Genomic DNA, 24,466 nt, shown 5'->3' with positions numbered 1-24,466 from the left:
ATCAAAAGAGACTTCGTGATCGCCGTTTGGAAGTAATTGGTGATGTAGCCTAACTTCGGAGATCTGCGAACAAAAAATTTTGCTGTACTGTTTTACTTGCGAAAATGACCAGTGATGGCAATGCTTCTATTTCTTTTTTCTTAACTTTTCGAACGTGGGTAACATGTCGATAAAGGCCGACTATTTTTTGTACAGTTTCCGGAGCAAAGCAAGAATGTCCGCGCATTTCTATGCACAGTAAACCTGTGCGCTGTGTGGTGTGGTTGAAATTAACCTAACGTAAGAAAATTACTCCTCGTGTCAAAGCATTTGCTGTTTCTTTTTTTTTTTGTTATCGCATTTATACAGCACAGAGGCTGAGGCTTCTAGGAGCAGATCAAGTGATCCACTCTGTGTTGTAGTTCAGGTTAATTTTCGATCCTGGCCGCGGCGGCTGAATTTCGATGGAGCCGAAATTCTAGAGGTCCGTGTACTGTGCGATGCCAGCGCATGTTAAAGAACCCCAGGTGGTCGAAATTTCCGGAGCCCTCCACTACGGCGTCCCTCATAGCCCGAGTCACTTTGGGACGTTAAACCCCAATAAACCAGCAACACACAGGACAGCAAAAAGTAGTAGACGAGACGAGCACTGGTTCGCAACTCGAAAACAGTGCATACATATGCATACATTCTTCAAATCTGTCATCAGAGTGAGCAAACATTATAAACGTGCTGTCAGGAGAAGATATCTGAGGTACACTGACATGTTGCTGATATGGTCATCAGCTCTCTCTCAAATAAAGAATGCTACCAGGAGCCTGCATGACAGAACATCAACTTCTGCCCAAGATCTTGACATCTTTCAACATCTTTTTGTGATACATTTTTTCGCACTGCGTCGGCAGGCACAAGCTTGTTTGCTTCATTTCACGTGCCCTATTAACAATAGCATTTTGTTCAATGTCTTCTTGAACCATGAGCCAGCTAGCCTGAAAACAAATGCTGCCAGAATTCCTGCATCATAGAATTCTATTTGCACAGCAACCACAGCACTATGCAACTATCCCAGCCGAAAAAGTCCATTACTTCCCATTGGAATTCCAAATGATATCAACTGGAACGAGCTGGTACTGTGCGAAAACCAAACTGATATTGCAGTTAAAATTGGATTTGTCTGAAAATTCCCACTAAATCAAACTGGAATGCCAACTGATCTTAACTGGAACCTATTGAATCCAGTTGGGTTCCAGTTGGTTCTGTTAGATTCCAACTGGAAAAATTCCATCTCGAACCAGGGAACTTTTGTAGCGTAAAGCTACACTACGCTGGTCAGAGCCGAGTTTCGCGTGTGTGCGCACCGCCCGTTATGCGCATGCGCGAGCCGCGTGACGTCACGAGAGGCGCAGGTGCGTCGCCTCGCAACAGCCGGTGCGCGCTCCACTCCGACGCGTGAGCCGGAGCCGTGTTTACGACAGTTGCGCCGCGCGCTACTGCGCATGCGGGAGGAGGGTTCGATATGGAAGCAAAGGAGAGTCTAGCCGCTGCCAACGGCGCAGAAGACTGGAAAATTTAAGTTCTTCCGATCCCGAGGTTGTCGCCTGGCAGTTGGCCGTCGAGCAGCGGGAGAGCGAAAAGGAATAAAAATCAGCTTTGCGCAAGTACAATTTAATGAAAGGCCGGGTTGTTGAGTGACGTACCGTCTTCGCCAAAAGTAACCCGCGTAAGCATTTACAGCACCCCTTAAGCTCTGAATCTGCATAAATGTAAGGTGAACCCTTGTCCTCACGTTCTGACATCTTTCGGTTTTTAGGTTTGGAGTAAAAGCCCCGTTATACGGTTGAGAAGCAAAAACCTGTTGCTCGGTTACCTTTGGCAAATGGGATACGTACGCATTTCATCGCTTTAGGATGCTGTGCATATCGGTTCCAGAAGCAAGCTAAGCCATCTCAGACTCGGCCAGCCAAGTGGAACAGTGGTGTCACCTACCAATAATGACAGAACATGCAAAAACTCTATTGAATACCTTATTACATTTTGGCGGCAGATGGTGGCACCTCGCCAGTCGCCTGTCGGTTCTCGCTGCATCTGTGAATCAGTACGTAAGTGCTTCGTTACAACAGAACAAAACAGTAGTTGTGCACGACTCTGCGCGTAATGGGAAAAAAAAAAAGCCGTTTCACTTGAGTGGCGCACGTGTGTTGCAGATCCAGTGCACAAAAGTTCTCTCTCAAAATGGCGCCAAAAGACGACAGGTGCGTCGTCTGCTAGTTTTAATGTTAGCCTCGCACACCTGTGAAATGGTTTTAATGTAATGTTTGTAAGATACAGAATAAACTAAAGTATATGGAATATTTTACCTTTATAACTGGCCGATAAAGCTTAATAGTTGCTTAATAGTATCTCACAAAAACAAAAGAAAGTAACGTGAGCCTTATTTGGCGGTATATTTATTTTCTAAGAGAACTTGATACTCACTCGAGATTTTTTTCGATATCCAAACAATATAATTGTACTAAACATTAATTTGTTAGCACGACTCTTTGGAACGCACTTTATCGCGCCAATATTCCTGTCGACGAGAGTAGGCAAGCCCTCTTTCTTGCGGCTTCCGCGGGTTCATTTTCGCCGCTACCACCGGGGATTTGCTGAAACAGCGGTGAGTTCGGCATTTTGCTCGATAAGCCGACGGGTTGGCAGTCGTGCGGTTAGCTTATATCTGTTTCGGGAACGCGACAGGCGTGCTCAGAGGCTCGCAGCGTCCGCCATAACGCCGACATAACCGGCGACACCGCGTCACAAAACACAAGTGGCGCGTTAGCCCTAACCACGCCGCACGCCGCAGCAGCATCACGGGGGTGACTGTGTGAGATTGACCGGCCTTGATCGCTCGCAAATCGCCGCACTGCGTCGTGAAAGATGGCCGTGGGACTTAAGGAAGACGGCCAAGCCTCTTCCCACGCAGGTTTGACACGTGTTTCTTGTCTCTCTTGCTCTGTAATCGCCGTGTCAAGCGAGCGAGAGTTGAGTCACAAAGGCCGCCCGCCGCCACTGTATCGGGCGGCCTTTCCTCCTGCATTACGGTCTGATCCGTGGATCCACCCGTAATCGAAGCTGTCTTTTGTGTTCTCTCGTCGCAGGCATGAATGCCGACAAGCTAAACAAGCTCCAGGCCCAAGTCCGCATCGGCGGCAAGGTGAGTTTGCACCTGGTTTTTACCCACTTGACGCGTCCGAAATGCGCAACCTTACGTAACCAGCGAGAAGTGTTCGCAGCCTCGTGTGGTCGCAGGGTGCGTGCGAATGGCATCGGGACTTTGTACGAAGGCGATATTGGCGTTACTTGCCAACTGCACGTCGCTTTGGAGTCGTCAGGCGGAGTTATTCTTGTCGCACCGTCGTGGTAACGATTCGTGCAGCGTGGTTGTGGGGGCGGGTGTCGGTTTCACGGCCGCCTGTCTTTGGCCGCTTTTGGAAGTTAACTCATGTCCAAGAATTTTCGTCGCGTCATTTTGGCGCCGCCGCGCCGCGTGTGGTTTTGAGATCAGAGCGTCGCTCACACTTGCCTGGTTGGTCGCAGCGGAAGCTTGAGAACAGCCTCAAGTAGGCTTGTCAAGAACGCTCGAGGTTCGCATAGATTAAGTTCAGTTTTATGGCGGTCAGTGAGTTTTTCAATACAGAGCTTGCGCTCGAGCGCAGCCGCATAGACGTGCGAGCGGCACAAGCGGGCACACCGTGACCCTAACCGAGCAGCTGCAATAAAATATGGCTTTACTTGTTCCGCGCCGGCGCTCTGGACAAGCTTCCTCAGGTCTGTGCGTTCAGGCGGGGAGGGTTATTTGGTGTATTGCTTTAAACCGTACTGCGTTAAAGTCGTTGGTCTTCGGTTTTGGAATGCCCATAACGTGGGGAAACCATTGTTCTTTGTGCCGTCGGATATGCATGCGTGGTTTGTACGAACCTGTGACGAGAGTCCGACAGCTTGGTTTATAAAGTTGAAGCGTTTTCGTAGTTGCCCGATAGCTGTATAGTGCGACTTTCCTCGGTTTGTTTTAAGCTGGTCTTGAAACTGGGTAATGTTAAGATTGCTTGTGGAGTGATGCTACCCGCGTGATAAAGTGCCAGGCGCAGATATGCACGGCCAGATCGCCTAGTGGTACGCCTTCCACGCAAAAAGAGTGGTGTCGCGATTAAAGCTGTAATAAGGGCGAACTGATGTGAGCTGCTTAACTGTGTTATTCTGTTACATGGTGTCCTGGGGTCCAATTTTCTTAGGTTAACCTGTCTGCGATGACCCAAGGCAGGATTCGGAGTTTGAAAGTGGAAGAGGGACTTCTCGGTTTTAACAGAAAAAGATAAAAGTGCGGTGAACTCAGTTGTCAAAATTCGGTATAAACCAGAAATGGCCAGTATTCTTGGCATGCAAGGCATAGCTATCTGGCTATTAATTAGTATTAGTTGCTGAAAGTTGAGTCGCCTAAGTAGGGAAGCCAGGGGCTGTGATGGGACAGTGGTATAGTTGGATAAGGAGTTCATTTGTGTAACTTGAGGTGTTGCTCAGCCGGTATACATGCTTCTGCAGACCGGGAAGCACAATCCTGCTAACAAGCACTGTTCACAATCATCACTGCTTAGAGCTCTTAGTCTGTTGAGTAGGTTTATGAGATGTGTGTCCGTCAATGCCGTCAACATGCGGGCCATGTGATGCCCCGCCCTCGTGTCCTACCCGGTGCAGCCAAAAGATAACATGTCAACTTCCACTTGTGTTTATGTCTGCCGGTTATCTATTTAACTTTTACCTTTTTAATGACCATAGCAATTCTATCTACAAGCATAGCTCCAAATGCAATCATTTACATGTTAATTGCTGGTACGTAAATTGTTCACGCTGACAAAAATTTCTGTGGTAGGCTCAAAGTGATGTTTGGCCGTACAGGATTGCCACGTTAAATCGTCAAAAATTATATTTGCTGAGAACAAAAAAAGTCCAACTCCTGCAAATAGGACACACGGCAGGACTCTAATTATCAATTCAAGTATCCCTGTGACCAGAACTGAGTGTGCAACACATTGTGTTCAACGCAGGGCACAGCTCGCCGGAAGAAAAAGGTGGTCCACCGGACAGCCACGACAGATGACAAGAAACTTCAGAGTTCCCTCAAGAAGCTCACTGTAAATAACATCCCCGGCATTGAAGAGGTAAGCGGCGGCAGCTTTTGTTGTGTGCTCGTTGCTTTGTCTTCCTGCGTCCCCTCTGCCTGTAGCTAGTGCTGAGGTTGCCTGTTGACCAGCTGACCTGTTCTCTGGAAAGTTGGCGTGTTGTGGTTGTGTGCACTGCACCTTTTTTTTGTGCATTCCTGCCCAGACGTTTGAGAAGTAAACCTTCACAAGGCAACATCACATTGGTACATGGGTTAACCGTCAGTACCCCATCAAAGTAGATTGGCACAAAATGCATTTAATACCTCAAAGGTGCACTGAAGAGGATTCTGAACATGTCTTTTTGCCGCAGGAACTCAATACACACGTTCCTAGCATTCTTAGAAACAGTGACTTATTGCCCTGTGTGGCCGATTTCCCCAATTAAAACGAATTAACGTCCGGCTCGCGCCTTTTTTTTTTAATTCTGCCTCGTACGGTGGGCGGAGTCAACCAACGCATGGAGCGCCTTTCACCCAGTCCCGTGGAGGCTTTGCTTTCGTTTTATTTAGTTTTTTTAGGTTTCCATGAATAAATAGTTTCATTCACAGATAATATAGCCGCAAAATAAGCCCGAAGAAATAAAAATACGCGCGGACTATTTGCTACTACGGACTACTACGTATTACTCCGCCGATGGCAGAGCGGCAAGCCACCACGGGACTGGGTGAAAGGCGCTCCACACGTTGGTCGACTCCGCCCACCGTACGAGGCAGAATTAAAAAAAAAAAGGCGGGAGCCGGACGTTAACTCGATTTAATTGGGGAAATCGGCCACACAGGGCAGTAAATCGACGTTTCTAAGAAAGCTCGGAACGTGTAGATCGAGTTCCCGCGGCAAAAAGACAAGTTCAGATTCCTCTTCAGTGCACCTTCAATCCATACACTCTAAACAGAAAGGAGTTAAAAAGGGAGTAAGCAAGCTGTTCTCTAGTGCACACCCTCTTATAGAAGGCCTAGGGGACAGTTTACTCCCATATAGGCGTATTTGTTTAGAGTGTACTGCATTAACCCCACTCGGGGGCACATTGAGATGCTTAGTTCTCTAGGGTCTATCCAGTGGTGACTAGAGGAGGCTGATCAGATCAGCATTTAAGATGTGAACTACGTGGTTAAAGGACTATATAGACTCCGGATTTTTTTCTTCTGCGTTTCCCTTTTTCAAAGGGTGGAGTTTGGCAATAGTATGCTTGGCTCACCCCATGGTATTCCCCCTACGACTGCTAAATGGTTTACTATTGATTTTTTTTTTTATGCTGTTTTATGCACAACTGTGAACGGTGGCTGTGTTGTATAAGAAGTGTTTATTAGTCCATGTGCGGTATGAAGAAAACTGCAATGGAATTGCCGATACATAGTTTTAAATCACTACAATGCCTTAGCCAACCTGCTTCAAGAGCTGGAATGACAAGAAACAGGATGTCAACTATCATACTGTAGCTTTTTCATGCTTCACATGACCTAAACACTTACACGTCACAGCTCTCGTTCAGTTGTAAGTTATTTATGGTTCGTAAACAATTGCTGAGAAGGAAACATTAACTATTATTGGTATATATAGTCATTTAAGGGTGTTGCTGTGTGTGAATTTATGGAATTGGTGATATTGTGGCAGAAATCAAGAAAAGGAAGTTGACACAGATTTATCTGGGGAGGGGCAGAGGATAAGGCGGCCAGATAAGGTTAGTAAATTTTCAGGATAGGGTAGGTGGTGCAGGAAGTAGTCGTCTCCTGCAGTACATAGTTTTTTTTTTGGTGATGATAATGGCATATGGCATAATTGTGGCGTTCACATGTGGGCTGGTATGTGAGTACTGTTCTGATTCATTTTGCTTGTTTCTTCTACTTCCAGGTAAACATGATCAAAGAAGATGGCTCTGTGATTCACTTCAACAACCCCAAAGTTCAGGCTTCCCTGGCAGCCAACACGTTTGCAGTCACGGGGCATGCAGAGACGAAACGTGAGTGCCACGCGATGCTTCACGCCAACCTTCACTTGCTGGTTAATCGAGCAGTAAATGCTGCCTGCGGAGCTGAGGCCGCCCCCCCTGCACTGTGATTGGCGTAGCTGCCAATGCAACATAAAGTTTGTGTGCGGCAAATCCTTTTAATATGTTGCTGTCGCGGACTGCCCAAAATTGGGATAGCCACTGCAGTGTTAAAGGGTCCCTGGAAGGGATGTTTGTGGTTGGCTGCAAAATGCTTGCATTGTGTAGAGTACAGGCCACCGAGCGTTCATGCCGCGTACTGGACCTCAAAAGCCACAGCCCTTCACTACGGTGTCCCTCATAACCTGAGTTGCTTCGGGACGTTAAACCCCAATAAACCGAAACCTCATTGTATGGAGACTGGGCACCATTGATTGTCATGGAGATATGAGGCCCATTATGAGTAAAGTTTGCAAGTATACATTTTATGCCATTACAACAGTGTGGATCTGTTGCCAGGGGCTTGTTGCTTAGAGTGCCAGTTTTCTCTGATGTCTGTTACTTAAGGATTGCAAATTAAGCCACATTCAGTGAGTGGGACTAAGCTTAAAAGTTACTGTAACCGGAAAAAAAAATATCTGGACCAGGAAACTGAGCGCAGCAATAAACAGACTGAGCAGAGACAAAAGCATAGTTGCAGTAATGCACTACCTTGATTGCTGAAACTTTGCAATTACCATGTATTGCCACATATAACTGGACCCCCCCCCCCTTTCCAACTCAGCCCTTAGTGGCCAAAAACACAAAAGGCTCCAGATATACATCAACGCATACTCCGCTCTGGATTCGCACTGCATGAGAATGCCAGGCTGTTTAGAGAGCGTGTTTTGCATTGGTACTTGCAAGGATTGTGCAGCGATGCAGCTGTGTACTTTTTCTTCTGAGACTTCTAATATCTCACTTGTTACTTTTCTCCTTACCCGGTTGCAGAGATCACAGAAATGCTTCCTGGAATATTGAACCAGCTTGGAGCCGAGAGCTTGACCCACTTGAAGAGGCTTGCCAGTGTACAGAGCGCCATGGGTGCGTATTTTGCCTCCAGTGTCTTGCACTGCTGTGAACAGGTGCATCTGGGAACCCCTTTATGTCAAGGTAGTAGTCTACCTTGACTGCTTGTTTGATTGTCATTGTATGTCCCTTGTCCCTTCATCTCTCATAATTCCCTTCTCATTCCCATTGCTGTACTTGGGAAAGATTTTGCGCCACTGCAGTAGAAGCTGATAGCTCAAGCCGTCAGCTTATGAGCCTTTTGTTGTGGGCTGTCCATAACTACGCGCTTGTGGAAGCCATTGCTTCATGCTTGTACCTTCAGCAGTGCCACAGGAAGTTGTCTCCAGATCTGGGCATTGTTTATACTTTCAGACTTTGAAATATCTTGCTAATGTTGGTTATTGTTTTCCTTCTAATACATACAGTAGACTCCGTTTAAGACAAACTTGAAGGGACTGCACGAATGTGTCCATCTGGGTGTGTCAAAATGTATGTTGCTGTAACACGTCGTTAATTTCAGACTTTAGTGGATTGGGGAAAAAGAACTTCTAATTAACCAAATGTCTAGTGGCCCTCAAAACTGTCAAAAATCGGTCTTGTGAAAGCGAGATTTACTTGGCGATAACCTCCTTTGAAGACGAAAACTGCGCAACTGCGTCGACTTTTTGCAGTTCCATCAAATGCTTTGAGATGAGAGGCGAAGGAAGAGTTCTCAGGAAGAGAGGCGGAAGTCTACTCTAATCCAAATTTTGTAATCAATTCTATTGCTCTTGTGCATTGTTGCTCATAGCAGTGCTACAGAAAAGGCTAGTTTGCAGAATGTGATGCAAGGGCCTACGCTGTATTTGATGATCAAGATAAACTGGTTACTAGTTCATGATTAAAGTCAGAAGCCGAAAGTTGGGCAAGTTGGATAACGTTCATGATGTAAAAATAGCGCACAGGGAACAGAAGGGACGGGGTCTTAGTGCTTGTCTGCGTCATTTCCTTTCCTACCCTCGTGTTCCTTTTGCACTATTGTTACATCATAATATAAGTCCAATCTTTGTTTTAAATTGTCTAAGTCGTGTTCTTCAAATACAGCGGGTGCCCTTGGATTGTGAGTCAGTGCTGCTCTGAGTTTCAGTATTGGTGCGGACTGTGGCAGATTTAATGCCATTTATTTTGCCTCTCGCTGCCAAGTGTGTGTTGTTAGTGTGGAGCATGTAGTAAGTCAAGGGTGAAAATGTGTGTTTCAGTGAGCCATTCGGAACAGAGTGGGGGTGCCGGTGCCTGCGCGGCGGATGACGAAGACGACGACGTTCCCGATTTGGTGGAGAACTTCGATGAAGCTTCAAAGGCTGAAGTAGTCTAGGCTGTTTGTTCGGAGGATGGAACCGGAAGAAGTGGGACATGCAACATTTTGCAAAGAGCGGGTTTGGCGCAACGCGTAATAAGACGCGAGTAAAGCAGTGCGCTGCAAGAGAGGGCAGAGGGTGCCATAGCAGCATCCGCGCCTGTTGCTTGCAAATGCTCCTGGCTCCCGCATATTTTTTTTTTCTTCACAATGCCACGCCAGTTTCGTCTGCATCTGCAGGAGTTTTTTTTTTTTTTAAGTGTATATCATCATTATTGATAGTTTGCAGATTGCAATTTGTTCTGGGGCTGACTGTGGGGTGGGGTGACAGTTTTGTGTAAATGGCATTGGTCAGAAGTGCTGAAAATAAAATGTTGGAAAGTGAACATGCCTTTGTATTCTGTAATTGCAAAGTGTTGTGGGGCCAAAGTTGGCTGTTTTCTTATGTCGCTTACGGACCTTGAGTTTCGCGTTTGTTTTCCCTGCACCGCTCGCAACTCTATTGGATAAATGCCGTCACATGGTTGAAAAACATCCATGCACTGCAGGGAAGCCAATAGACCTCTCCCGACCTACGTCATCAGCGCACGTGTTTCTGGTCCGATGGGCAAAACATGCGCCCTACCGAGAAGGCTCACACCGAGAGAAGAAAGGCTGCGAGGCGTTTCCGAATCGGAGAACAAAAGTGGTGGGGGAGCGCTCGGCACCAGAAAAACCGGTTCAGAACCGAAAGTCGACGATTTTGCCCATCGGGGCACACCTTTTTGATGTCACACTGTTTACACCAGGGAGAGCTCTTCTTCTGCATCGTTTAGCACTAGACCGTTGCGTACTCCTACTGTTCTCGTGCTTTGCGGCATTTTGTTTTTCAGTGTGCAGATGTTCACTAAAAACTTTTTTTTTTATATATCAATGCAATTTTATCAAGTGCTCGCCCATTGTTAAAAGGAAAACATTATGATTTGTGGTGTTCACAGCAGATGGCGTCACCCATCTTCCACATGGTGAGTACTATTTTGTTATTGAGATTGGCCTTGGTGCAGCCAATGCATCACTAGTTAGCTGTGTCATTCAATGCAACTGTAATCTGCAAGTTTTCCCGCATAATTTGGATGCTTGAGTCACTACATGGCGGACCTACGCGCAACATTAGGTACTATATACAACAGAATGGAAAGCTGGGCTAGTTGTAGGTTGTTCATGATGAAAATTTCTGGGCGCGAACAAACAAAGGACAGCGAAGAAACCACAGGACGAGCGCCTTTTTCACAACTAGTTTAATGGGAAAGCAACAAACACTTAAATACGAAAAGATATCAAAGGTAGGTACAGATGAAAACAGTTAAGATTAAATGTCATGACTGAACAAACTCAAAATTTTTGCAGATAACCTATTTCCTTTTTTGTGAGCGATACTGACGGCTTACTCATGCAGTTACCGTGCGAGGCAATGTGGAAAGCTTCCATCACCTCCCTGATTCTTTGTTCAGGGTGACGGAATAGGACCTCTGTTTCCACGAAAATAGGCCGGCAATTATTGCATTCTTGCAAGGGGGCAGACTATGCCCCCTTGTACAAAAAAAGGCGGAAAAGGTTTACCGTATTTCCCGTGCATGCACAGTCAAACACCGGGCTCCGTATGTGCGCTGTGAAACAGGGGTCGTGTACAAAATCCCTTTTCTCTGTGGTCTGGTGTATATAGGGCAGACTGGGCGTTGCTTAAACATTCGCCTTAAAGAGCACAACAATGGCAGTGCCTCAGGGGTGAGGGAACACCTCCAAGAATGCAATAATTGCCGGCCTATTTTCGTGGAAACAGAGGTCCTATTCCGTCACCCTGAACAAAGAATCAGGGAGGTGATGGAAGCTTTCCACATTGCCTCGCACGGTAACTGCGTGAGTAAGCCGTCAGTATCGCTCACAAAAAAGGAAATAGGTTATCTGCAAAAATTTTGAGTTTGTTCAGTCATGACATTTAATCTTAACTGTTTTCATCTGTACCATACCTTTGATATCTTTTCGTATTTAAGTGTTTGTTGCTTTCCCATTAAACTAGTTGTGAAAAAGGCGCTCGTCCTGTGGTTTCTTCGCTGTCCTTTGTTCGCGCCCAGAAATTTTCATCATGTACTATATACAACAAGGAGTTGCAGCACAGCGCGATTCATTATTGTGGACCGCTCCCGCGAGGAGCCACTGCGCGTGCGCAGAACGCAGATGACGCCACCTTCCGCTTTGGGACCAGTCAACACCACCTAGAAGGATGGTGTTGGACCAGTCCAGGTATGCAGTGGTACCCTGCGGAAGCGGATCGCGCTGTGCTATCTCTCTAGTAACTCTGCGGTTCAGCGTATACCTTCCTCGTTAATCTCAAATCTAAACAGGGAGCAAGGGGTCATTCTAAGGAAATTACAATCGAATATTTCTGTAAATCCCGTCAACTTCAGCCTGGTGTTACCAAATTCGTACGATCCGCATTGCGCCTTCTGTGGCGAAGTTAACATGATATGGTATGGGCATGCTGGGTGGAGCTCACATTCGGAAGACCGCCTTTCGCTTGTGAATCGGGCAAGGGAGGCGGCAAAAGCCAATGGGCTCCTGGAATGAGGGCACGCCCAAGCATTCTGTGCTTGTGTGGAGTGCTTTTTTTTTTAACCGTTTACAGATTTTTAAAAAGGCGCTGATAGTATCGTGGATGCCGCCTTCACGGATTATATTCGGCTCGGCGGACACAAGATAATAGCTGTCAAAGTTAATTAGCCAAATTTCGTGAATTATTTAACTCTTCACTTTGCGCTGCATATTGCAATCGCAATTTTGTGGACTGTAATGATTCAAAGCAAGTGCAATTTGGAGCATGTGCCTTAAGTGCAACAGGTATTGAGATATTCGCGATTGAATTTTCAGCCTTTTCGGATCCGATTCGGGAACTGGACGCTCAGAGTGCGCCGGAAATCCCGCCCACGATACTACGTAAGAGATTGACCAGCGCCTCCTCTTGTAAAAATGGAGGAGGCGCTGGATTGACGAACTGCTTCCGTGAGCATCACGCGCTCTTTTTTCGCCGTTGGCATTGAACTTAGCACATCTCCTGCCGTCAGCGGCTTAATTCGAAGAAGCAGCACGTTGATAACGCGCAGGATTTCCCTTTCCGCTCTGGCTCGGCCAAGAAAGGAATGGTGTGCAAGTTGTTTGCTTGTGCTTTATCATTTTTGTATACAAAGTAATTTCAAAAGACGTGATCTGATGACTGTTGCCCCGTCGTATCTCGGTGGCTAGGCTTTATGCATCAGTAATGCTCAAACCGCTTGCCTTCAACTGTCACGCATGCCATGAATCTCTCCTTCGTGGACTGCAGCACTCGTTTCACCACTTACGGGGGCATATTCGCACATGTCTTGATTCTGTTTGAGCTCTGCCACGTCTTCGGGTTCAGTTGCGTAGACTTTGTTCTTGACGTAACCCCAAAGAAGTCTAATGGAGTTAAGTCGGATGACCTAGGTGCGAGATGTGCACAGGCGCCCCGTCATGCTGAAACCACGAGCTGCGGACTTGAACGGGATCTCGGACATGAAATCGTTGGCAGCACCACTTCGAATGCTCGCTGTGTATGACTTTGCTGTTAGATTTTTTTTTCCAGAAAGTACGGCTCCACTAATCGATTTGAGTAAATGCCACACCAGACATTCACTGACCACGGGACTTGGAGGTGGTGTTCCCGGAGCCAGTGCGGGTTCTGCTCAGATCAGTATAGTGGGCGTTGTGTACATTGACTTCCCCACTACGGCAAAAGTGGGCCTCGTCCGTCCACAGAATTTTTCTAAAAAACTCTTAGTCTTCGTCACATTTGATCAACGCCCAGTTGTTGAATTCATACCGCCTTAATCGTCTTCACTGAGATCCTGATGCAGCGATATGTAAAAAATATGCTTCTTGAGCACTCCAGAATGAATAGCGGGATGGTGGTGGAAAACATTTATGTACAGGTATAATACAGGAGGTTATGCATGAGCTGACCCAGAGGGGGCCAGCCCTTACAAATACTAGGTGGAGGTCCCTAGTTCGAGACCCCAGTGGCATCGGCCGCCGCCCAGGCTCGCGCGACCAAGGCCCGTTGGGCCTGCAGGTCAGAGCAGCCGAGCAGGGTCGCCTCCCAGTCCTCCCGGGTTGGTTTGGGGTGAGGGGGGATAGCAGGGTTGGAGGGGCAGGCCCACACCATGTGGTAGATGTCCGAAGACTTCTCCGCACAGTGCGGACAGCTGCCCGAGAAAGAAGGGTCGAAGTGTTTCAGAGCTGCCGGGCACAGCAAAGTATTAGTATACAGGCGGAGCAGAAGCCGCTCCTCCGCCTTTGACAGACCTTTACACGGGCGGGGATAAAGACCATGGCCAGATTGATATGAATAGCGGGAGGATCCAACGGCCTCGACAATTTCACGGATGCTGGCTTCGGGGTATGCACGAACGTAGGCGAGAACATTTATCTCGAATTCTTCAGGAAAACTCCCTTTGCCTTCCTCGAATTGAGCACAGATACTGTGGTCCGGAACAGTTTGTGCATTTTAGCGAACATCGTATGTGACGGAACCGGGCGGCCAGGATTCTCGGAGGCGTAGAGTCTTGAGGCGAGGCGAGCGTTGTCATTCGTTTTTGCGCAGGCGACAACCATCTGCGCCTTCTCGGTCAACGAGTATCGCAGTTGCAGCTGCCCTGCCATTCCAACACGCATTCATTGTTCAAATGTATAGTATTGCAGAAGCCTAACAGAATCGACAGCCGGCAGCGGACCAGTGGAGATTCTGTTAAAAAATAATAAATCGCAAGGCGATCGATAAGCCACCGGCCCTTTCTTGGCCGAGCCAGAGCGGAAAGGGAAATCTTGCGCGTTATCACTGTGCTGCTTTTTCGAAGCCGCTGACGGCAGTAAGCGGGCCTCTAAGTTCAATGCCAATGACATCATGTCGTCAGTCCCTTGCGTAGTATCATGGGCGGGATTTCCGGCGCACTCTGAGCGTCCAGTTCCCGAATCGGATCCGAAAAGGCCGGCAGCGGACAAGTGGAGATTGCAGAAAAAAATAATAAATCGCAAGCCGATAAGCCACCGGCCCTTTCTTGGCCGAGCCAGAGCGGAAAGGGAAATCTTGCGCGTTATCACCGTGCTGCTTTTTCGAAGCCGCTGACGGCAGGAAGCGGGCCTCTAAGTTCAATGCCAATGACATCATGTCGTCAGTCCCTTGCGTAGTATCATGGGCGGGATTTCCGGCGCACTCTGAGCGTCCAGTTCCCGAATCGGATCCGAAAAGGCCGGCAGCGGACAAGTGGAGATTGCAGAAAAAAATAATAAATCGCAAGCCGATAAGCCACCGGCCCTTTCTTGGCCGAGCCAGAGCGGAAAGGGAAATCTTGCGCGTTATCACTGTGCTGCTTTTTCGAAGCCGCTGACGGCAGGAAGCGGGCCTCTAAGTTCAATGCCAATGACATCATGTCGTCAGTCCCTTGCGTAGTATCATGGGCGGGATTTCCGGCGCACTCTGAGCGTCCAGTTCCCGAATCGGATCCGAAAAGGCCGGCAGCGGACAAGTGGAGATTGCAGAAAAAAATAATAAATCGCAAGCCGATAAGCCACCGGCCCTTTCTTGGCCGAGCCAGAGCGGAAAGGGAAATCTTGCGCGTTATCACCGTGCTGCTGCTTCGAAGCCGCTGACGGCAGGAAGCGGGCCTCCAAGTTCAATGCCAATGACGAAAAAAATGGCTGAGGCTTAGCTAAGGTTAAGCCTAGTCAGATGCGAAGCATATCGATGGCTAGGCTTGGTCTTCGCTCAAATCAGCCCTGCTTCTAGGCGGCATCCCAACACCTGGCCGCCTCGTAAGTGCCCGGAGAGCGAGGCAAGCTCAGCTTTATACCGCTGATGTAGCGTCACGTGGTCAGCTGCAGCGCCTCTGATGTGGAGCCTCCACCGCCGCGGCCGACCGCGCGAGCCGGCAGCCCATCTCTCCTCTGCTGTGACGTCATGTCACGTGGTCAGCCGCCGCGCCTCTGATGTGGAGCCTCCACCGCCGCGGCCGACCGCGCGAGCCGGCAGCCCATCTCTCCTCTGCTGTGACGTCATGTTGTCACGTGGTGTCACGTGGTCATGGTAGCTCCACCGCCGCGCTCGACGGGCTGTAGTGTAGCTCTAGTAATATGCTTCGCATAAAAGAGCGCCTGCCTGCCGCAGTCGGAGCTAGCCTTGGTGCCGTCGGCTGTCGTCATCATTTCGTCAATCTGTTACGCAGTATCGTGGGCGGGATTTCGGCGCACTCAGAGCTCCCGAATCGGATTCGAAAAGGCTGAAAATTCAGTCGCGACTATCTCAATACATGTTGCACTTAGGGACATGCTGCAAATTGTATTAGCTTTGAATCTTTACAGTCTTCAATATTGCGATTGCAGTATGCAGCGTAAAACGAAAAGTTAAAAAGATACATACGAAATTTGGCTAATTAAATAAATTTGACCGCTAGCTATGTCCTTATCTTGAGCCCGCCGAGCCTAATATGCATTCCGTGAAGGCGGCATTCACGTACTATCAGCGCCTTTAAAAAAAATCTGTAAACGGTTAAAAAAGCACCCTTACCATCAGCCTGACTACGCCCACTGCAGGGCAAAGGCCTCTTCCACGTAGTATTCCCGCAAACTTCTCAATCTCATCCGTCCACACACGCACACACATGGCGCGTGTGTACCAACCGTTGCAATCAAGAGAAATAACTGAGGCAAGTTCATGCCAAAAGCATGCTGGATAGTGTTCCTGTTCATTATCCCCATGTGGTTATGATTCTCGCCACCAGCTATTTTTTTTTACCACGTGCCAGTTTCAACGTCTGATGGGCAAAAAAAAAAAAGGCTTGTTGGGACTTCTGAAGACAAATGTAGCCCGGTTGGTTTCTGATTGCGATTGCAGTAATTGATTGTGTAATGAGTTTCAGGGTCTCTAATTGTATGCAGTAGAGCCTCGTTGATCGGTTATCCGCGGTGCGCAAGTGGACATGGCCACGCGGTATATTGTAATAAAGGATTTTTAGCGCAACAAGGAAACACAATACAAGAAAGACGACAGCACGGGCGCTTGCTCCAACCGTTTAATCATGCGACAGCATACGATATATACAGGGTGTTTCACCTAAGACTTTCTGCAATTTTTAAAAATAGGGAAATTGAAATTTTTTGCCGGTCTTTTTGGGAAATGTTGTATTATGTATAAACGAGAATCGGGAGCCCTAAAACGTACTAATTAACTCAATAATTACCAAGATTAAATAATTAACTTTTTAATTATGGCTGATTGGAGGTACATTGAAATTGCAACTTTGAGATGCCGGTCAGGCAAAACCATATCGAATTTTAAACGAAAAAAAAAGCACATTTTTTTCACACTACCGCGCTCGCAATTCTGGCAGTTTTCGACGCACGAAAACGAAACCGAGCAGACGAAGCGCGCCATTAGGGACGCCCACGAGTGACGCAGTCCTGACGTCAACGGCCGGACGGAGCCGTTCGGAGGCGGCCGCTCCCGTTCGCAAAATGGGCGACTGGCGCAGCGTCATCGTTTGAGCGCCGCGTCTTATCGGCTGTCAGACTCTGTGCTTAACCCAGGGCTGTCTTCGTGGTATTCCATGTGACGCCGCCACATTTTTCTTCCTTTTAGTTTGCACTGCGTGAACGGTTGCTTGCAACTGACCGACAAGCTTGTTGTACAGGGATTCAATACTTCAAGCAGGATCTGAATTCTTTCTTGAAATACGTTCAGGAACAAGACAAAGTTTCCTCCAATTTTTAAGAAGCTGTTATGGTTTTTCTCTTCGCAATGAAATTAGTTTATGTGCATGCTTTTCTCTAACAAGATTTAGCGGGAAACCTTTCCATCACTGCACACAAAATTACTCTTAATATGCCGCTGTGCTTCGACGACAAATGAAAATAGGCATCGGAACGGTAAACTGAGAGAGGTTCTGAAGAGTAGTTTATTAAAATGTTGTGTATCTTAAAGCCGACTATGCAGAAACAACCGTTGCAAATCAGTCTCCTTAACGTATGTGCTCGAAATGACCTCCTTGCATTGCAATGCACATCATCAAGCGATCTTTCACTGAGTTTACTGCTCGCACGATCACTTCTTGAGGGACATGTTCAAGTGACGTTTTGATTCTTTACTTTAGGTCGTCGAGGCTCGCCGGTTCCGATTCGTAAACTTTACTCTTTATGTAACCCCACAAAAAAAAAAATCGAGGGGGGACAAGTCTGGTGAACGCGGTGGCCAGGCAATTGGTCCGCCGCGCCCAATCCACTGTTCGGGGAAGGAGCTGTTAAGGAATTGCACAGCCCGGGACGCAGAATGTGGAGGTGCTCCATCATGCTGAAACCACATTGATCTCATGGCATTCAGCGGCAACTCAGAAATGAAATCGGACACATAATTCTTTAAAATGTAGTCGGTGTAACTCCTGCCGGTGAGATTCCCATCAATAAAATAAGGGCCAACAATCTGACCTCGAAAAATTCCACACCACACATTTGCCGACCACCGAACCTGATGGTGATGTGGGCGAAGCCAGTGTGGGTTTGTCTGGGACCAGTAGTGTGCGTTGTGCACATTGATCATTGCGTTCCTGTTGAACTGGGCCTCGTCAGTCCACAGGATACTCTGCAAGAAGTCAGGGCTTTGATCACATTGGATCAAGCACCGATTACTGAAGTCCAGCCTTTTGTCATAGTCACTGGCCGTCAATTCCTGATGCAGACACAAATGGTAAGGATGGTATTTGTGCACTGAGAGCACCCGCCAAACAGTGGAAGAACTGGCACTGGTCGCTCGGGCAATTTCTCGCACGCTAGCTTCTGGCTTCGCAGCGACGCACCTCATTACAGCTGTCTCATGTGATTCGGCTGCTGGTGCTTTTCGCTTTCTCCTTTGCGGCTCCACAGATCCAGTTGTACGGAATCTATTGAAGATGCTCCTGAAATTTGGGAGTGCGGGAACACGAGAAGCAGGATTCTTCGCCTTGAATAAACGTGCTGCCAGAAGTGCGTTTTCATTTGCATTAACATAGGCAATAACAATGTCCACCTTTTCAGCAGTCGAAAAGGTACGCGGCACTGTCGAAGCCATGCTGAAAGCACGTCCAGTAATGTGACAGGAACAGCACAAGCCAAGCCTCAAAACAAGAACTCGTTACCGAAAAAAGAAAATCTAGACACCCATTTCCCCGATATCTATGCTTCAGCTGTTTTCTTTTCCTTGCACCTCTTTCGCAGCCAAAAACTGAAGCCTAGAAGAGCTGATATGCCCAAACTGTCAGCGCTACGCCCGGACCATGACGAGGCGCGCCCGCATTGCGTTGGCAATATCTGAGATGCCTACGAGTCGATGACGCTGCGCCAGACGAGCATTTCGCGAGCGGCACGGGACGGAGCCGTCCGGCCGGTGACGTCAGGACTTCGTCACTCGTGGGCGTCCCTAATGGCGCGCTTCGTCTGCTCGGTTTCGTTTTCGTGCGTCGAAAACCGCCAGAATTGCTAGCGCTGCAGTGCCAAGGAAATGAGCTTTTTTTTTCGTTTAAAATCCGATATGGCTTTGCGTCACCGGCAGCTCATAGTTGCAATTTCAATTAACCTCCAATCTGCCATAATTAAAAAGTTAATTATTTAATCTTGGTAATTATTGAGTTAATTAGTACCTTTTAGAGCTCCCAATTTTCCTTTACACAGAATACAACATTTCCCAAAAATACCGGCAAAAAATTTCAATTTGCCTATTTTTAAAAATTGCAGAAAGTCTTAGGTGAAACACCCTGTATAGCCCTCCCAGCGCATGCGCACGCGTACAAGGCACCCAGATACACCATGCATCAATCTTATCACAGTAGGCGCGACAAAAATTTTAGCTCAGCTTGATATAGAAAAACAGAAGTGTCACTAACACAGCTCAGACCCGCATTTTTGATATGAAAGGCTTCCAGAATTTCACGAGCCGTCTGATGTCTACCTCTGCCCAAAATCCTCACCGCGCAGAACCGTGGTTTGCAATTGTTGCAAGCCCTACAGTGCTCAACAAGTCCCTCCCTACTGAAAAAAGTTTTATGAGGCAATAAACTCATACAGTTTATCATACAAATGTCATAGACTTATCATACAAATCACATAAAATTATCATTCAAATGTCATTCATTTATGTGAAATCATACAGTCGTCATAGAGATATCATAGAATATCATACAATCTATGCAATTCGTATGATATTCTATGATATCTCAATGATGACTGTATGATTTCACAGAAATGAATTACATTTGAATGATAATTTTATGTGATTTGTATGAGAACTCTATGACATTTGTATGATAAACTGTACGAGTTTATTGCCTCATAAAACTTTTTTCAGTAGGGCTGGCCTTCATTATTTTCAACATCTTTTGCGTGTTCCCTAAATCGGTCATTCACGCATCGTCTCGTCTGTCCAATACAGGATTTTCCGCAGGACAACGGAATTTCGTAGACAACGATGGTGGCACACTTCACGAAACGCTGGCCATGCCTCTTCTGGCAGCCGATCTTTTGGCTCTCGCAAGTTATGCGACGGCTAAGCTGCGCAAGCTTGCGGGGGGCAGGGAATGCAACCGCTACTTTAAACCGGTTTGCCACTTTCTTCAGGCCGTGAGTGACTTTGTGGATGCAAGGTACCACAACAGGTCATTTCCCGCCGGTTCATTTCTGGAAGCGCCAGCCTTCATCTTCTTCAGGAGCGTTTCCGCCACAGGGAGCAGGACCGACTCAGGGAAGCCGGCTTCAGCAAGCCTGTCCAATTGATTATTAAAACTAGCTTGCATCTCATGCATGATTTCCGGAGTGAGGACTCCAAGCAGAGGGTTGCGATGCCCCTCTTCACAACCTTTGAGTGGGCAGAATTATAATTCAAGAGGCCCTTTTGAGCACGAGGGGAATAAGCCCAGCAAACGTGTCCATCTAAAAACTTTAGCTGTAAATCTAAAAACTGAAGCATGCCGTTATTAGGTAGTTCAAAAGTAAAAGTTAGCCCTTTACCGAGTTTTCTAAAATCATCTAAAATACTATTCACCGTTGTCTCAGTCGACTGAGTCTGTTGCTTGTTTAAAACAATTAAAAAGTCGTCCACATAACGGAAAACTTTAAGGACCTTGTCATTGTTAGTATGGTTAAAATGATCGTGTAAAGAGCGATCGAATGATAAAAAGATGTAGGTGCCTTTCTTTTGCAGGTAAGGTTGCTCGTCAAAAAAGATAAAAGTGCTACTAAGATAAAATTGTAAAAGGGCTAAAAAACAGGTCTTCCACATCAACAGAGAAGGCAAAGTTTAAGTCATTGCTATGCTAAAAAAACTGGGCTACATCCCCTGAACTTTTTGTGAGGAAGGGATCAGAATAAAAAGGCCATTCAAACTTTGCTGAAGGAACCTACTGACACAATGTTGCCAGGTCCCACCTTCCCTCACAATTGTACGGAAAGGGGCTTCGGGCTTATGTGTATACATTCAAGGCCCCGCTTCCGCTATTAGAAATATCTTTAGCAAGTCTTTGCAGATCCAGGCGTTTACACAGTTCTATTGCTTTACTTTTGATCCTCGTTTGGCCTTTTTTTACAGCTACAAAGTTTTTGTTTATGGCCTGTGCTGCCTTATCTTGTACATGGCTTTAGACAAAACTACAAAGCCACCAACCTTATCAGCCTGCAAGAGACAAAGCTTATTATCCTTGAAGAACTTGCCAACACCACGCAAAGGGTCTCAGGGCAGTTCGGTTCAGTACGTGCAACATTCTTGGCAAGACAGTCCATTCCGTCCAGGAGGCAACGTTCTCGGTCCTCTTGAGGGGCCTTTTTCGCCAAAAGCCTGTTGAGAGCCGTCAACTCGTGGGGAGGTACACATGGCTCTAGTCCAAACTTGGGGCCAGCGACTTGTAGGGCTTGCAACAATTGCAAACCACGGTTCTGCGCGGTGATGATTTTGGGCAGAGCAGAGGTAGACATCAGACGGCTCGTGAAATTCTGGAAGCCTTTCATATCAAAAATGCGGGTCTGAGCTGTGTTAGTGACACTTCTGTTTTTCTGAGCTAAAATTTTTGTCGCGCCTACTGTGATAAGATTGCTGCATGGTGTAGCTGGGTGCCTTGTACGCGTGCGCATGCGCTGGGAGGGCTATATATTTCGTATGCTGTCGCCCGATTAAACAGTTGGAGTAAGCGCCCGTGTTGTCGTCTTTCTTGTGTTGTTTCCTTGTTGCGCTAAAAATCCTTTATTATGTCTGAAAACCAACTAGCTCAGCAGTTAACCCTCTTAAGGTATATTGTATTTCGCGGGCATCTGCAGTGAGCGAAGAAAAAAACATATACGCGATAGATGGAATAAAGTTAGAAATTGTTCAGTCGGAAGTTTTGCGGACCATTCTACAGCTTTCTCACTGGAATTTTTCGTCAATCTTCGTTGCTTGCAAAGTCAATCTCGACTAATTATGCAACTAAGCAAATACAAAAATAGATATGCATTTGGTCGCGTCGTCTTGGAGTGCCGCGGTATATTTTTAAACCCTGGCTAAAATAAGCTGGGACACCCCGTATACCGTGTAACAGCCGGAGTCCTGCATATGTACAAAATTTAAAAATATTTCTTAATTGGCCTTTTGACTTGGCATCATGCAGTGTGTTTAATTACTTTTTCTTTATGCATGTGTAACAAGTCAAGGAAGTAGACGTACTCTGCCGCTGTACTTTTGATAGACTATGGAATACCAAGGCGAGCATTGGAGTTTTGGCATTCCATCAGTGCAGATGATGCGTATTACGCCTCTTGCGACACAGCTAGAAAACTAACGTGCACGCCTGTTGCAAATTCGACGATAACTAGCGTAAAGGCCATTCTGGCATCTAGCCTACGTGCATTTTTCTGTCTCTTACCGCGCGTCCATACACCCTATGACGACAGAAGTTGCAAAGTGTTACATGTACGCGGCCGCGTATTCCCTTACCCCGGTATCTTAATTTGACGTACTATGCTTCACCTCACTCTCCCTTTTCATGCGAGGACGGACAATTCGTGCAGGGCGTGGTCATGTGATCGCGGACGCCATCCTGTAGTGGGGATCGTACCAGTAACAGCTCTTGCTGTAAAGAAAGTGACATGCATGCTTGGTATGAACGCACAACAGCTCTGTGTCATCTATTGTGCACAATGCATCCAGGCCGCGTTGGCAGCGAAATGCAAAACACCCATATGGTGTCCAATGTCGGTGCACATTAATGAGCCTCGGTCAAAATTACCCCAGAGCTCTCCACTTCGGCCTGTTGCCTCATGACGCGGTGGTCTCCACCGTGAAGCGACGCTGTTACTGCCTTTCCTCAATACATATTTTAGTGCGAAAGCACTACCTTACTAGTAATCCTGAAAAAGCCGATGGGTCTCAGAAGCCTCGACGAATGACCTTGGCCGAATACGACTCTCGGTGAACCTGGGTCTGCTCGGGTGAAAGACAGGCTTGATCGAGTCTCAAAATGGAATTGGTTCGTACCCAGCCGCGCGCAAATGCAATAGGCGCCCGTGTGCTGTGCAATGTCAGTGCACGTTAAGATTGTCAGGTGGTTGAAATTACTTCGGAGCCCACTACCGCACCTCTCTGTCCTTTCACTACCATGTACAGTAGCGAGTAAAAAAGATTAGTACACATGATGGAACAGCAGAGCACCGGATTGGCAACGCGTGGCGCTGCGGGTGGCGAAGAGGCTGATGACGAGAGTGCCGGGCCGTTCCCATTCTACAGTATTAGGGAGGTTCAGCGGACTGTCACGGACCAGCAAAATTGTTGGCTAAAAGCAGCGCTATCATCTATTGTTCCCACGAGTTCCTTTTGACAAGCCATCGCAGACATAAAAAAAAAACTAATAAAAAGAAGTCATGTTTGCTCATGACAACCGAGCCAAAATAAATGCCGCATGCGCAGTCACGTAGGGTCTCTATGGTAGGGTCGTTGGGTAGGGTCGACACTTGTCGCTTGGGCGGCGCACACTTGATAAAGCTTACTTCCTGCCGTCCCCTCCTTGGCTGCAAACATGGAAACGGATCCATAGGCAGGTCTGCGAACCGCAGCGCCGCGTGGTGAGATATCCCATTTCTGATCGCCAGTGATATGAGCTAATATTTTTTGCTGGCGACTGTACCGCCCTTCGCTTAAGGCGCGGTTTGGGTGTCCACCGAAATGAAGCAATTACTACACCATTTCCATTCCTCAAAAACCAAATTTCATGTCTAAAATGGGGTTGGTCCGCCCCCTAAATTTGGGTGGCCTACTCCCAAAAATTGAGTTGACCCACATTCGGGAGGGACCTGGGACATGCCCAAAATAGGCTTGGCCACCAGGAAAATTTGAGAATTGAGTTGACCCACTTTCAGAACAGAGCTGGGACACCCCCAAAATAGGCTTGAATAGGCGGTGAATAGGCGTTCAGCCTTCCCTCGAAAATTTGAAAATTGAGTTGACCCACTTTCAGAACCAAACTGGGACACCCCCAAATAGGCTTGAATAGGCGGTGAATAGGCGTTTGGCCTACCCTCGAAAATTTGAGAATTGAGTTGACCCACTTTCAGAACCGAACTGGGACACACCCAAAATAGGCTTGAATAGGCGGTGAATAGGCGTTCGGCCTACCCTCAAAAATTTGAGAATTGAGTTGACCCACTTTCAGAACCGAACTGGGACACCCCCAAAATAGGCTTGAATAGGCGGTGAATAGGCGTTCGGCCTACCCTTGAAAATTTGAGAATTGAGTTGACCCACTTTCAGAACCGAACTGGGACACCCCCCAAAATAGGCTTGAATAGGCGTTCGGCCTACCCTCGAAAATTTGAGAATTGAGTTGACCCACTTTCAGAACCGAACTGGGACACCCCCCAAAATAGGCTTGAATAGGCGTTCGGCCTACC

General features: G+C 47.2%; 1 protein-coding gene across 2 annotated transcripts; it reads left to right on the top strand.

Annotated features, from left to right (window-relative positions):
* The first annotated feature begins 2,526 nt into the window (after positions 1-2,526).
* On the top strand, positions 2,527-9,873 carry bic (bicaudal). 2 transcript variants are annotated; one of them, XM_089549060.1, is made up of 6 exons: positions 2,527-2,635; positions 3,117-3,172; positions 5,061-5,174; positions 7,026-7,134; positions 8,092-8,184; positions 9,390-9,873. In XM_089549060.1, exons 2-6 carry the CDS (start codon positions 3,119-3,121, stop codon positions 9,503-9,505), a joined length of 486 nt encoding a protein of 161 aa, XP_089405186.1. In that variant the 5' UTR covers positions 2,527-2,635; positions 3,117-3,118; the 3' UTR covers positions 9,506-9,873. The 2 variants fall into 2 exon arrangements, with proteins under 2 accessions (XP_089405186.1, XP_089405177.1); XM_089549051.1 differs by lacking the exon at positions 2,527-2,635 and adding an exon at positions 2,696-2,941.
* The last annotated feature ends 14,593 nt before the right edge of the window (positions 9,874-24,466 follow it).

Source organism: Amblyomma mixtum, chromosome 1 (genome assembly GCF_055824585.1).
Source record: "Amblyomma mixtum isolate Tamu chromosome 1, ASM5582458v1, whole genome shotgun sequence".
Classification (NCBI taxonomy): domain Eukaryota; kingdom Metazoa; phylum Arthropoda; class Arachnida; order Ixodida; family Ixodidae; genus Amblyomma; species Amblyomma mixtum.
The sequence above is the reverse complement of the archived record's forward strand: the minus strand, read 5'-3'. Positions and strand labels throughout refer to the sequence as shown.

What these genes read in the sequence shown, in the direction of transcription:
- bic (XM_089549051.1), top strand. Translation starts at nt 2,896, where the DNA reads ATGGCCGTGGGACTTAAGGAAGACGGCCAAGCCTCTTCCCACGCAG. An exon ending in ACATCCCCGGCATTGAAGAG is followed by an intron (nt 5,175 to 7,025) that starts GTAAGCGGCGGC and finishes TTCTACTTCCAG; the next exon opens with GTAAACATGATCAAAGAAGA. An exon ending in CAGTGTACAGAGCGCCATGG is followed by an intron (nt 8,185 to 9,389) that starts GTGCGTATTTTG and finishes TGTGTGTTTCAG; the next exon opens with TGAGCCATTCGGAACAGAGT.